This window comes from Entelurus aequoreus, linkage group LG13 (genome assembly GCF_033978785.1).
Source record: "Entelurus aequoreus isolate RoL-2023_Sb linkage group LG13, RoL_Eaeq_v1.1, whole genome shotgun sequence".
NCBI classification, from domain to species: Eukaryota; Metazoa; Chordata; class Actinopteri; order Syngnathiformes; family Syngnathidae; genus Entelurus; species Entelurus aequoreus.
In genome coordinates, this window is record NC_084743.1 from 68521082 (window position 1) to 68535292 (window position 14211).

A 14211-nucleotide genomic window follows, 5' to 3' on the forward strand; every position below is an offset into this window, starting at 1 on the left:
CTTTCCTGTCCAGCCACTCAAGGAAATCATATTGTTGATGTAGATGATCATATCTGCTGTACAGATTTACTTAAGAAAAGAGAAGTGTGGGATACTTCTGTAGAAGTCACTGCCTAGCGGTTCCACTGATATACACGTCACCACAGGCAGGCGTGCCAAGTTGACAAAGTTTTAATGTTTTTGACAAGATCATTCAAAAATGCTTTTCAGCAGGTCGTGACTTTGCAGTCACTCCCAATCCTTTTTCTTCTACTGTTCTTGGCCGCTACTTTTAAAGACAACAGGTGATTAGATAACTAGTACCACCTGGGAGATCTAATCACCTGTTCAGCTGTGTCTCGCCGTCAGCACTGCCACGCCCCCGTCTGATGGTGCTCTGTCCTCAGCACCATGGACAGAGGCGATGACCTCCGCTCCTGCAGGCAGCGCTGGCCACACCTCCCTCCACAACTTCTCTTGTTGCCTTATTTGTATTTGACTTTATTAAATGTTTGGGTAGAATTTTATTAAACAAAACCAGTTTTGTTTCAGGTAATATAAAACTTTATCACAGCTGGTAATCTATTTTATGGAGGAATGTAGTTAATTATAGAACTGGCTCCCAATGTTACTAAACGTACGGATTTGGAATCGAGAATCGCTTTGAATCGAGAATTAAATCTGAATGAAATCGTTACCCCCCAGAATCGAATTGAATTGTGCGGTGCCCAAAGATTCACAGCCCTACTAAATTGTTCTCTAGCTATATGTATGTATATTATGTACAATAACTGACTATGACATATTCAATAAATATTTGATCATTCATCGACTTGCTCACCCTCACCTACCTACAACACTAATCTCACCTCATTTTAGCGTTGTTTTCTTTATCATCTATCGGACCAATTTTTTTAAATCGGTGTGACGTCATAATTCCTCACACCAATAGTTATCGTGCACCTACAACAGTATAAAACAATGTAACAATATAAAAAAAATAGTACAATTATTCCCTTTTATTACATATAATTGTTGCAGGACGTTAGTAGTAAGTAAATCAGTGAAGAGAAGTAAAAACTACAAATTGTTGTCATTCAAATCTTTTAAAGTCCTAAGTTTGTAAACAAAATGTAAAAGTAACAATATCAATAACACAAACACAAAAAACACATTTCTGACAATTAAAATATAATTGCTATCATCACACTAGTATCGATCAGATACTAATACTACTTATATTGAATTGAATTGAAGTATTTATTTCAATATATATTCTATTGATACTTAGCGCAATTCTTTCACCCAAGCTCAGTGATCCTTAAACAGTGGTACTGTGCTCCAAAGAATCACATATTGTAATATTCAAACACTGTGTTACTGTTCAAACTGTGTAATGTTTACAGTGGCCAGAATATTAAATACCGTATTTTTCGGACTTAAAATCCTTTCATTTTCTCAAAACTCGACAGTGCCCCTTATAACCTAATGTACGGAATTATTTTGGTTGTGCTTACCGACCTCAAAGCTATTTTATTTGGTACATGGTGAAATGATAAGTGTGACCAGTAGATGACTGTCACACATAAGAGATACGTGTAGACTGCACTATGACTCAAGTAGACAACACCAAAATGTTATATGTTCCATTGAAAATATAGAACATTACACACAGCGCTCAAAAATCTATCAAAATGTTTTAGTACGACTTTGGTAAGCTATGAAGCAGCACTGTTTGAGTGATTGTACTGTGCTTCAACATACAAGTATTATTATGGTGTGTGTATAAGGTAAGACATAGTGGTTAGAGTGTCCGCCCTGAGATCGGTAGGTTGGAGTTCAAATCCCAGCCGAGTCATACCAAAGACTATAAAAATGGGACCCATAACCTCCCTGCTTGGCACTCAGCAACACGAGTTGGAGTTGGGGGTTAAATCACCAAAATGATTCCTGGGCGCGGCGCCGCTGCTGCCCACTGCTCCCCAAGGGGATGGGTCAAATGCAGAGGACAAATTTCACCACATCTAGTGTGTGTGTGACAATCATTGGTACTTTAATCTTAATCTTTAATCTAATATTATCTGGCGTTTTGTTTTGCAATTTCATGCAAAAGCAACTTTTCTTACCTTCTGGTACCTGCTGATCTGTATTTGGGATCTGCATAAGTCCTGAAAATTTGCGCGCTTCCGCCATTGTAGTCTGTGCCAACACTGTAATCGATAAGCTTCTTCTTTTTCTCTATCTTCTTGTTATGGGACATTCATCCTCCGCTGTTGCCATTTCTAATATAAAGTAGTGTAAAGTTCTTACATATATCTGTCAGTAAACTCGCCATGAAAGCGCTAAAACATACCGGTGTAGTGAGTTTACATTATTCACCCAAGGAACTTTAGTTATTAGAGAGTTCTGGTCGGATGGTTTCTCACGGGACACATTTCCGGCGTTGTTGTTGCACTAGTGAGCCACGGATGAAGAGATGCTGCTTCGTTATTGAATTAAGTAGAGTCTGAATGTCATTAAAACAGTTAGCTCCATCTTTTGACACTTCTTCCACTCCCGTCCTTGCACGCTACACCGCTACAACAAAGATGACCGGGAGAAGACGCTGCCGTATGTGAGCCACGTAAATAAGACCGCCCACAAAACGGTGCATCCGGAAGCGACTGTCAGAAAACGGCTTGAAGATGGTCTGTAAAACATAATCTATGCAACATTTTGACCAAAGAACCACCATTACATGTTATGTAGATCACAAGGAAGTGTTTTACATTTAGAAAAAAATAAATAAATAATATGACCACTTTAAAGGCCTACTGAAACCCACTACTACCGACCACGCAGTCTGATAGTTCATACTGTATATCAATGATGAAATCTTAACATTGCAACACATGCCAATACGGCCGGGTTAACTTATAAAGTGAAATTTTAAATTTCCCGGCAAACTCCCGGCTGAAAACGTTTCGATATGATGACGTTTGCGCGTGACGTCAATGGTTGAACCGGAAGTATTCAGACACATTGTATCTCAATACAAACTGCTCTGTTTTCATCGCAAAATTCCACAGTATTCTGGACATCTGTGTTGGTGAATCTTTTGCAATTTGTTTAATGAACAATGAAGACTGCAAAGAAGAAAGCTGTAGGTGGGATCGGTGTATTAGCGGCCGGCTGCAGCAACACAACCAGGAGGACTTTGAGTTGGATAGCAGACGCGCTATCCGACGCTAGCCGCCGACCGCATCGATGATCGGGTGAAGTCCTTCGTCGCGCCGTCGATCGCTGGAACGCAGGTGAGCACGGGTGTTGATGAGCAGATGATGGCTGGCGTAGGTGGAGCGCTAATGTTTTTATCATAGCTCTGACGAGGTCCCGTAGCTAAGTTAGCTTCAATGGCGTCGTTAGCAACAGCATTGCTAGGCTTCGACAGGCGGCACAGCATTAACCGTGTGGTTACAGGTCCAGTGTTTGGTTCGGTGTCTCCTGATAGTAGTATTGTTGATCTTCTGTCTATCCTTCCAGTCAGGGGCTTATTTATTTTGTTTCTATCTGCATTTAAGCATGATGCTATCACGTTAGCTCCGTAGCTAAAGTGATTCACCGATGTATTGTCATGGAGATATAAGTCACTGTGAATGTCCATTTCGCATTCTCGACTCTCATTTTCAAGAGGATATAGTATCCGAGGTGGTTTAAAATACAAATCCGTGATCCACAATAGAAAAAGGAGAAAGTGTGGAATCCAATGAGCCCTTGTACCTAAGTTACGGTCAGAGCGAAAAAAGATATGTCCTGCACTGCACTCTAGTCCTTCACTCTCACGTTCCTCATCCACGAATCTTTCATCCTCGCTCAAATTAATGGGGTAATCGTCGCTTTCTCGGTCCGAATCGCTCTCACTGCTGGTGTAAACAATGGGGAAATGCGAGGAGCCCTTCAACCTGCGACGTCACGCTACTTCCGGTACAGGCAAGGCTTTTTTTATCAGCGACCAAAAGTTGCGAACTTTATCGTCGATGTTCTCTACTAAATCCTTTCAGCAAAAATATGGCAATATTGCGAAATGATCAAGTATGACACATAGAATGGATCTGCTATCCTCGTTTAAATAAAAAAAATTCATTTCAGTAGGCCTTTAATGCGCCCTATAATCCGGTGTGCCTTTTGTATGAAAATAGACCTGACTAGACCCACTCATCGGCGGTGCGCCCTATGGTCCGGAAAATATGGTACACTTGTTAAATAAAAACCTCTGCCTTGTTTATAATGAATTTTCAGGCCTACTACGCTACTGTAATTTAATGTTTGTCATTATGGTGGTACTTGAAGAGCCAAGTGTTTTCTGAGACGGTACCCGGTGAACAAAGTTTGAGAGCCACTACCCAAGCTTACAGTGTTTTGGTGTGGAAAGTTTGAGTGACAGTGTGCTAATTCTCCCTCATTAATGTGTTTTGAAACTTCCACAAGAGCGTTAACAAGGTCAGGGTCTCTCTTTATCTCATGTTAATCACACCACATGTGGTGGAAAATAAGCAGGGGAAATAGCTTTTAAAGTCCACCCCGCGTGCACATGTGACGAATAAAAGAATTAGAAATGAACATCTTCATCCACAGTTTATTTGCTTGGGGACTTGGTTAGAGCGTTATTATCGCACGTCTGTTATTTGGTCTCTTCCCAGGTAGGCACTTTGTTTTTCTCCTGCTGGTATTAAGTCTGTTTTGTGAAAACATTTAAATCATTGAGTTGCAGACATTAGAAGCTGCTTCAGTGAAATCCTTAAATAAATAAAAAAACTAAGAGAGCTGAAGCTTAAGAAGCAAAGGCACTATGATGTCAGCCAGCTATGCAAGCTTTGTCCTCCTTCACCTTCAACATTCTTGCAGGAATATGTTTCTCCAAATGTGCTTAAATATTGATGAAAGGACACAGCATGATGGCTGCCAAGATGTGTTTGTTCATAGTTCTGTGTGTGATTTGTATTCCTTCTCTGTTGGGGACCACTACCAGATATTTGACAAACCCTGTGGGGTCAATTGGGATCATCTGGGGCAAACACGCTGCACCGCACTGCAGTGAACAGAAAACACTGTTTTGTCATACTTGGTGCAACTTTCTTTGAAAAAAACCAACACTTTTTGCCATTTTTTAAAAACACTAGTGGCCACATCAAGCTACTGCAGCACTCCTGATTTGTTTTTACAATTACAGTAGTACATTATTGTTACAGTTGCTGTGAATCGCAAATTAAAGGGGTGATATCAAAATGATTTTGGATAGAGATGTCCGATAATGACTTTTTTGCCGATATCCGATATTCCGATATTGTCCAACTCTTAATTACCGATACCGATATATACAGTTGTGGAATTAACACATTATTATGCCTAATTTTGTTGTGATGCATTAAACAATATAACAAGGTTTTCCAAAATAAGAGAACAACTTCAACTCAAGTTATGGAAAAAAGTGCCAACATGGCACTGCCATATTTGTTATATAAGTCACAAAGTGCATTACTTTTTTTAACATGCCTCAAAACAGCAGCTTTGAATTTGGGACATGCTCTCCCTGAGAGAGCATGAGGAGGTTGAGGTGGGTGGGGTTAGAGGGGGCGGGGTTGAGGTGGGGGGGGGGGGGGGGGTAGGGGGTAGCGGGGGTGTATATTGTAGCGTCCCGGAAGAGTTAGTGCTGCAAGGGTTTCTGGGTATTTGTTCTGTTGTGTTTATGTTGTGTTACGGTGCGGATGTTTTCCTGAAATGTGTTTGTCATTCTTGTTTGGTGTGGGTTCACAGTGTGGCGCATATTTGTAACAGCTATTTTATTTGGTACATGGTGTAATGATAAGTGTGACCAGTAGATGGCAGTCACACATAAGAGATACGTGTAGACTGCAGGATGACACTTATAAACAACACCACAACTTTAAATGTTCCATTGAGAATATAGAACATTACACACGGCGCTCAAAAATCTGTCAAAATGTTTTAGTACGACTTGGTAAGCCATCAAGCCGCACCGCTTGATGGATTGTCAACATACAAGTATTACTATGGTGTGTGTGTATAAGGACGGCAAAATGACACCCATTAGCAGACATATTATCTGCCGTTTTGTTTTGCAATATTATGCAAAAGGAACTTTTCTTACCTTCTGGTACCTGCTGATGTGTATTTGGGCTCTGCATTAGTCCTGAAAATTTGCGCCCGTCCGTCATTGTAGTCCGTGGCGACACCGTAGTCAACAAGCGTCTTCTTTTTCTCTATCTTCTTGTTATGGGGCATTTCTAGTATGAAGTAGCGTAAAGTTCTAACTTGTATCTCGCTATGGAAGCGCTAGAAGTTACCAGTGTAGTGGGTTTTGATAATTCACCCATGGAACTTTAGTAATTAGAGAGTTCCGGTCGGACGGTTTTCCACGGCACATGGTTTCACTAGTGAGCCATGGATGAGAAGACGCTGCTCCGTTGTTGATTTAAGTAAAGTTTGAATGTCATTAAAACAGTTAGCTCCATCTTTTGACACTTCTTCCACTCCCGTCCTTGCACGCTACACCGCTACAACAAAGATGACGGGGAGAAGACGATGTCGAAGGTGAGCCACGTAAATAAGACCGCCCACAAAACGGCATATTCTGAAGCGACTTTCAGAAAGTGACTAGAAGATGGTCTGTAAAACATAATCTATGCAGCATTTTGACCAAAGAACCACCATTACATGTTATGTAGACCACAAGGAAGTGTTTTACATGTAGAAAAAAATCAAATAATATGACCCCTTTAATGCGCCCTATAATCCGGTTCGCCTTTCGTATGAAAAAAACCTGACTAGACCCACCTTATAATCTTTCTGTGTCTCTATTTATTCCGCTTATTTCAGTTTTTCACAGACCCATGTTCCAGCAGTCCCTGTCTCCATGGAAACTGCAGCCTGCACAATGGAGAGGAGGAGGGGGAGCCGACTTACACCTGTGAATGCAGTGACGGCTTTGAGGGCCCTAAGTGTGATCAGATGCTACCGGACCTGGCTGACTGGGAGCCCGTGACACCGTCTGCCCCTGAACTGGCCACCCCCGTCGCTTCCACAACACCCGCCGCCACTCAGCCATCCACCGAGCCCACCAGCACAACACCAGTGCCTCAGACCCTGCAGCCGTGGCAACCCAAAACTGGGCAGCGGCTTCTGATGGTGCCATGGGAGGAAGACAGGGTCAGAAAACATGTTTTTTTTGGTTGTTCTTGACGGCAGAACCGGCTAAACACAACATTATGTTTGTGTTTAGGTGACAGAGGGTCTGCACTGTGTGAGCCCAGAGCTGTGTGAGCTGACAGCAACTCTGACTTTATCTCTGGAGGTGCCAGAGGAAACGGCTGTAAAGTAAGCTATCACAGTCGCTTTTTGGCTTATTCTTCTTTTCTCTGAGGAATGCTACATCAAAACATATTTTACTCATTGTTAGGGATGTACCGATACAACTTTTTCACTTTTGATACATTATACAATGGATCCTTGTTTCATTAACTTAATTTGGTTCTTGAACAGGGTTTGTAAATAGAAGAGTTTGGATATTGATGCAAATATCTCCGTAAGAAAACAATTTAAACATGGGTTCTAACCTTAGTAAAAATTTGTAGACTTTAAACACAATATTAAGTGATATGCAGGACAGTATATCAAACATAACATAACAAGGTTGTGACAGATCAACTCTCTATTTAATAGCAAAGTCAAAACAACAACTATCTGAACTGTCCTCGTATGTTGCCGCCATGCCAACACACACACACACACAAACACACACACACACACACTGTCATTAGCCCTGTGGTGCACCTGGGGTGCACTCACAGGCATGCTAATTACCAAGATTAGTTTTAGACTGCAACAATTGTTCAAGTAAGGACAAATATTACATACAGTACAGGCCAAAAGTTTGGACACACCTTCTCTTCATTCAATGCATTTTCATTATTTTCATGACTATTTACATCGTAGATTGTCACTGAAGGCATCAAAACTATGAATGAACACATGTGGAGTTATGTACTTAACAAACAAAGTGAAATAACTGAAAACATTATATTCTAGTTTCTTCATAATAGCTACTCTTTGCTCTGATTACTGCTTTGCACACTCTTCGCATTCTCTCGATGAGCTTCAAGAGGTAGTCGCCTGAAATGGTGTTCACTTCACAGGTTTGCTTGAAGCTCATCGAGAGAATGCCAAGAGTGTGCGAAAAATTAATCAGAGCAAAGGGTGGCTATTTTGAAGAAACTAGAATATAAAACATGTTTTCAGTTATTTCACCTTTTTTTGTTGAGTACATAACTCCACATGTGTTCATTTATAGTCTTGATGCCTTTAGTGACAATCTACAATGTAAATAGTCATGAAAATAAAGAAAATGCATTCAATGAGAAGGTGTGTCCAAACTTTTGGCCTGTACTGTATGTCAAGCTTGTGTACTAGTGTGTGCGTAGCTGTTGTGTAGTTCCTAGTAGCTTTAGACTGCCATGTTTACCTTTTGAAAATGTCTTCACTAAAATACAAATGTGCTTATAGGAGAACTTTTAGCTCTTAACTGGCTGTCCATTTTTGCACAAGTAAACGAACTGCTGTACTGCTCGTATCGGAACATTTATATCGGAGATTTTAGATGCTAGTCGATATAATCCGATTCTCATTTTTTGGTCGATATCAATATCAGATCGGTACACCGCTACACATTACACTATAGTCTTAACGTGGGCTATGCTAGTCATCATCATCATCATCAATCTTTATTGCAGACCTTAAGATCCATTAAACATATAAAAACAGAATACAAAACATTAAAAATAAAACATTAAAAACAAAACAATAAAACATAAAGCCCAAATGTCAGTTTCTGACATACAAACATGTGTGCCAATGGTTCCACAGTCCAGATGAGTACCTAACAGAACCGCGGCCAGGGTTCGTTATCACAGTGATTATGTCATTTTCCGACTCAGATACCCTACACATAAACTTATACATAAGGTTGCGTAGCAACGCTGAGAAAGTGGGCACCCCAACACTAACAAACATCTGGCTTGCACTGGAGCTTCTTGGAATTCCCAGGATCAGCTTCATACAATCATTATAAGCAAACTGCAGCTAGTGTCTCTGCAAGTCAACATTTCTGAACGTACTGTAGGTTATAATGCCCCGAACAATAACATATTGTACACTAATCAAGCCTCAGAACAACAAAACACCGTGCCACTCCTAATGTCCGCAAGTAATAGAATAGTAGCACCTTTATTTTGTCTTCATGTCTGTTTTTACAAACATTTCATAGGCATTGCAGTGGAGTGCAGTCCCTCCGACTGACCTATGGGACCAGAAACAATGTATTACTCATGCAGGTGTTGTACATCTTTTCAGCATACACGCTCGTAAAAAAGCGTTACAATATCTCTGTCGGAAAGGTCAATGAATTATGCAGAAGTAAGAGTCAAGGACAAGGTTCCATGTCCTTGATGTTGCCCTCCATTTCAAATGGTGACTCAGTGATCATGGTTGGAGACAGGCGATGTGCAGTGAGAATTAATCAGCTCAGGCAGCATTGTTTGTGTACTAAGTTTTGTGAGTCGACTCCTTTGCTGGGCTGAATGCTAAACTACAGTACATCGTCACTCGCTGTACCACTTTGACTGAATCCACTTTTTTATACAGTACAGATTTGCTCCTAAAGTCATCTCAATTACTTTTAAGACCCAAAACGATTCTATTTTAACAAGTAGTCCGTTTTACTGTGTAGTGTGTACCTGGCATGGAATCAATTAGATGCCTGTTTACAGTCACACTGCTATTGACCAGTCTATCATGTGTTTGCCAGCCAAATAGGCTCCATAAATGACAAAGAAATGGATGGAATATTAATCGTATAAGAGATAAGAGAGCAATGCACATAGCAAAGCAGTAATAGTTTATAATGATGTACAATAATGTAGTGATTCTACTATCAATGGGAACATAGTTTATACTACAACTTTTCCCTGGAGGCAGGAGATACTAATTATCATCATTCATAAGCAGCTAAGAGATTGTTGCATCATGTTTAAAACCCACTGCAATGTAAGCCAATGGCAACATAACAAATTGGTTAGTCGGTCCTAACTACCGGTAGTTTGCTCCCCAGACACAATTTAATGAATCGTAGTATTCTTATGCTGTGTTTCGGAAAACTGGGAAGTCAGGAAAGTTCAGAAAGTGCTTCGCAACGTTGCTCCAGGTTGGACCCCTAGGCCACGTGTGCTCTTAGTGGGGTCAAAGGGCCAAAGTTGGTCCACTGAGTTGCTTTGTTTAGACTACCGTAGGCGGCTTCTCAAATATAATAAATATAGTATTCAGGCCGACCCCTTTTCAGCTCACATGAATTAATGATGTCCCGATCAACCTTTTTCGCCATCTGATTTCCTGCGCTTGCAATGTAATTTATCAGTCCTGAAACAGTTTTGAAGTTGCGGTTTCGTGTCTACATTTAGCACGTCTTGAAGGTGTGTGCAAACAGGCACAGCTACGCACAAACGGCTGTGGCGGGGTCAGAAAGAGGCGATCGCTGCAATGACGGACGATGGAGAAAGATCTTTGTCTGAGCTTGTGTCGACAATCGTGATATTTCTATCAAAAAAATATATATATTAAAATTATCGTCTGTCCAGCAAGTACATTTTTGAGCTGATGAATCACTTAAGGGCTGATTTGGAGACAGGAGTGTGAGTCTCTTTTATTAATAGTTTCTTTTTTCATATAGGAGATGTTAAAAAGTGTTAAAACAACGTTGTGCGGTCTCCAGGTGTGTGCTAAATATAGTTCTGTTGTCTAGATCAGTGATTTTCAACCTTTTTTGAGCCGCGGCACACTTTTTACATTTACAAAATCCTGCGGCACACCACCAACCAAAATGACACTCTAACACAGTATATAATACATATAGTTAATAATATAGTTTCTAAATGTATTTATACTCACCTAGTGTAAAACCTGGGCCTGTTTCGATGAACACAAAATGGGCGTATTGCCTCGAGCTCACCGTCTTGTCTTTTTTATTTTGTCGACCACTCATACTAGGGCCTTCATCTGGGTCAGAATTTTGTCCAGGACCCTGTTCGGCATTTGCATTTTCCCTTCTCAAAAACTTCTCCATCACTGTCACTTGCTCGCCTCCTCATGTAATCCCAAACTGTCACTGTCTCGCGTCGCGCACCGCTAACTCGATTGTCTTTACAGGTATTTATTGCCCTCTGCTGCCACCTACTGAAAGAAGAGTATTACATTATCTGCCGCACTTTATTACAGCACAGACACCCGACAATGGTTACGTATTTTTCGGATTATAAATCGCAGTTTTTTTTCACAGTTTGGCCAGGTGTGCGACTTATACTCTGGAGCAGGGGTCACCAACGCGGTGCCCGCGGGCACCAGGTCGCCCGTAAGGACCAGATGAGTCGCCCGCGGGCCTGTTCTAAAAAAATTTTTTAAAAAAAATGTTTTTTTTATTTTTTGTTTGTTTTTTTAAAATTAAATCTACATAGAAAAAACACAAGATACACTTTCAATCAGTGCATCAACCCAAACAACCTCCCCCATGCACACTCATCCACACCGACTCACACAAAAGGGGTTATTTCTTTCTGCTACCAATATTCTGGTTCCCACAACATAGACAACACATCTGCAAGGGACACAGTCCCTGAAGCACACATGATTGTACAGGCTGCTGGTCCACTAACATTTTCATTAATTACTATTTTTTATGTAATTATTTTTATATTGTTTTACTTTCTTTTTTTTCCAAGAAAATGTTTTTTATTTATTTATCTTATTTTATTTTATTTTAAAAAAAAGGGCCTTATCTTCAACAGACCAGGTTGTCAATGAAATTAGATTTGTTTAAAGGGTTTTTTAAACCAGGCCCAGTCCAGATAATGTCCAAGTCGGACTCAGCAACACACACCTTCATTCATGTACACAGAAACAAATTAGGGAACACAACAGATTGCATATAATTTATAAACAAAATTACATTTTCAAAATAAGCATTTATGTACAGTCCAGATTATGTCCAGGTCACTCAAATTAGGGAACACAACAACAGATATCATATAATCTATAAACATAATTATACTTTCAAAATAAGCCTTTGAGGACTTCTCATCTTTTTTTTAAATGTTTTTTGGCATCATTATCGTTTTCAACCATGTAACTTTCTAAAATTAGAAAATACTGAATAAATGTTTTAAAGAAAGTAATACTAAGTATATATCTGTTTTTGGCCTTAAAAATAAACATTTTACCGAGTACTATAATTAAATTGACTAAATCATGATTGTCAATGAACTCTCCTAAAATAACAGAAACCACATTAAGCTTCATAAACAAACCAATCCTTAAACACATTTTTTCAACTTCCACCCAAAACAAAGACACAATATGACAATACCAAAACAAATGCAGGGTGGATTCAGGCTCCTGACAACAAAATCGGCAATCATCTGACTCTGTCATATTCCATAATTTTAACATTTTCCCTGTGGGTAAGAAGTTATAAATAATTTTAATTTGAAAATAACGATTTTGCACATCGATAGTGGTTTTATAGATTAGTTTGAATATGGCATCCCATGGCAACGGGCAGTCAAAAAAGTCCTCCCATTTTCCATTTGTGTTGTATGAGGCAGCCTTCAAAGATTTCTTTATTAAATAAAAATTATATATTTTTCTATTTATTTTAGTTCCTTTTTGCCAACTAGAATTTCTTATTAGAGGTTTACAAACTAATAATTTAGTAGCTCCATAATTAATTATTTGTTTCCATCTTTTCCCAATGACTCCAGTTAGTAAATTCATCATACTTCATAATTTTACGATTCTCATTGATAATATCATTGACAAAAATGATTCCTCTTTCAAACATATTTTTCCAAAAGAAAGGCTTTCCATCTATTACAATATTAGAGTTCATCCATATTAACTGCTGCAAAATATCGTCTCTTTTTTCTGGCACATAAAATTGAAAACACCACTATGAGTGGATTGTTTTCTTTATGAACCCCGCCATGTTTCCCAGCAGACTCTCTGGGAGGGGATCACTTGTAAAAAAGGATACAATTTCTTTTGATACAGTACATGTTTTTTGTCCAACAGGACATTTGTGTACCACTCAATGTTTAAATACATATTTGGAACAATTGGTGCTTTTAAAGACAGACACATAGCTTCAAGGTTGAAAAGTTTCATACTCTTTGTACAAAACCTTTCTTTTAATCTTTTCTGGTTTGCCGTTCCAGACAAAATCGAAGACCCTCCGCTCATAAATCTTAAAAAAGTTTTGTGATGGAGCTGGTAATGACAAAAACGAATAAATAAATTGAGGAATAATTAACGAATTGGCAATAGACATTTTACCATACAAGGTTAGGGATTTCCCTTTCCATAATTGCATACTTTTGTCCAGCTTTCTTAGTCGATTATCATAATTTACTGAGCCTAGATCTTCCAGATTTTCTGAGACAACAACACCAAGTATGTTAACTGATCCATCTGTCCACAAAACAGGCACTTTGCATTCCATTCGAAAGGACGCTCCCTTTAGATTTCCGATCCTTAACATTTTACATTTATCATAATTAAGCTTAAGGCCAGATTGCTGTGAAAATATGTCCAAAAGATTAAGAAGGTTCCGCAAACAATGAGGAAAAATCTTATCTTTGTGAAACAGCCTTTTCTGACATGAACTTCATCAAGAACAACACAGAACACGCCTCACTGATGCACATCTGCAAGACTCACTCAGAGTTGCAGTGTCAAGTTACACACCAGAGTACAACACACTAGTTAACAGCATGCAATGCCAGGCTTCCCACTAACTGACAAAGAAACAGATAACAGATTTGGTGTCCAGTTCAAAGTGTGACATGATTTAAAAATTTGAGAGTTTACTTTTGTATTTTACATGAGTTATTATTTGTACAAACATGGTGCAAAGTAATTCATGATTTGTTAAAAAATGTTAGTGGCTAGCTAGTTAAAATGGGATATTGTGATTTCACAAGACTGTCTTAGAAGTGATCATTTGAAAATGTTCAATTTGAAAAATGTGCACTTAGAGAAAATATAAAAATAAAGTGTTGCATATTGATATTTATCTGTTTCTATATATATTTATTGTGAGAAATCATTAAGATGATCAGTGTTTCCACAAAGATA

At 39.2% G+C, this 14211-nt stretch overlaps 1 protein-coding gene across 5 annotated transcripts in view; it reads left to right on the plus strand.

Moving 5' to 3' along the window:
* LOC133663655 (delta and Notch-like epidermal growth factor-related receptor) overlaps positions 1-14211 on the plus strand; it is a 139246-nt gene that overhangs the window by 61105 nt on the left and 63930 nt on the right. For 4 of the 5 annotated variants that reach the window (XM_062068303.1, XM_062068304.1, XM_062068305.1 and 1 more), the window contains 2 exons: positions 6856-7185; positions 7259-7353. In XM_062068303.1, coding sequence (XP_061924287.1) covers positions 6856-7185; positions 7259-7353 — 425 coding nt within the window. Of the gene's footprint in view, positions 1-6545; positions 6571-6855; positions 7186-7258; positions 7354-14211 lie in introns of those variants that run through there. The other variant, XM_062068307.1, reaches the window with a different exon arrangement.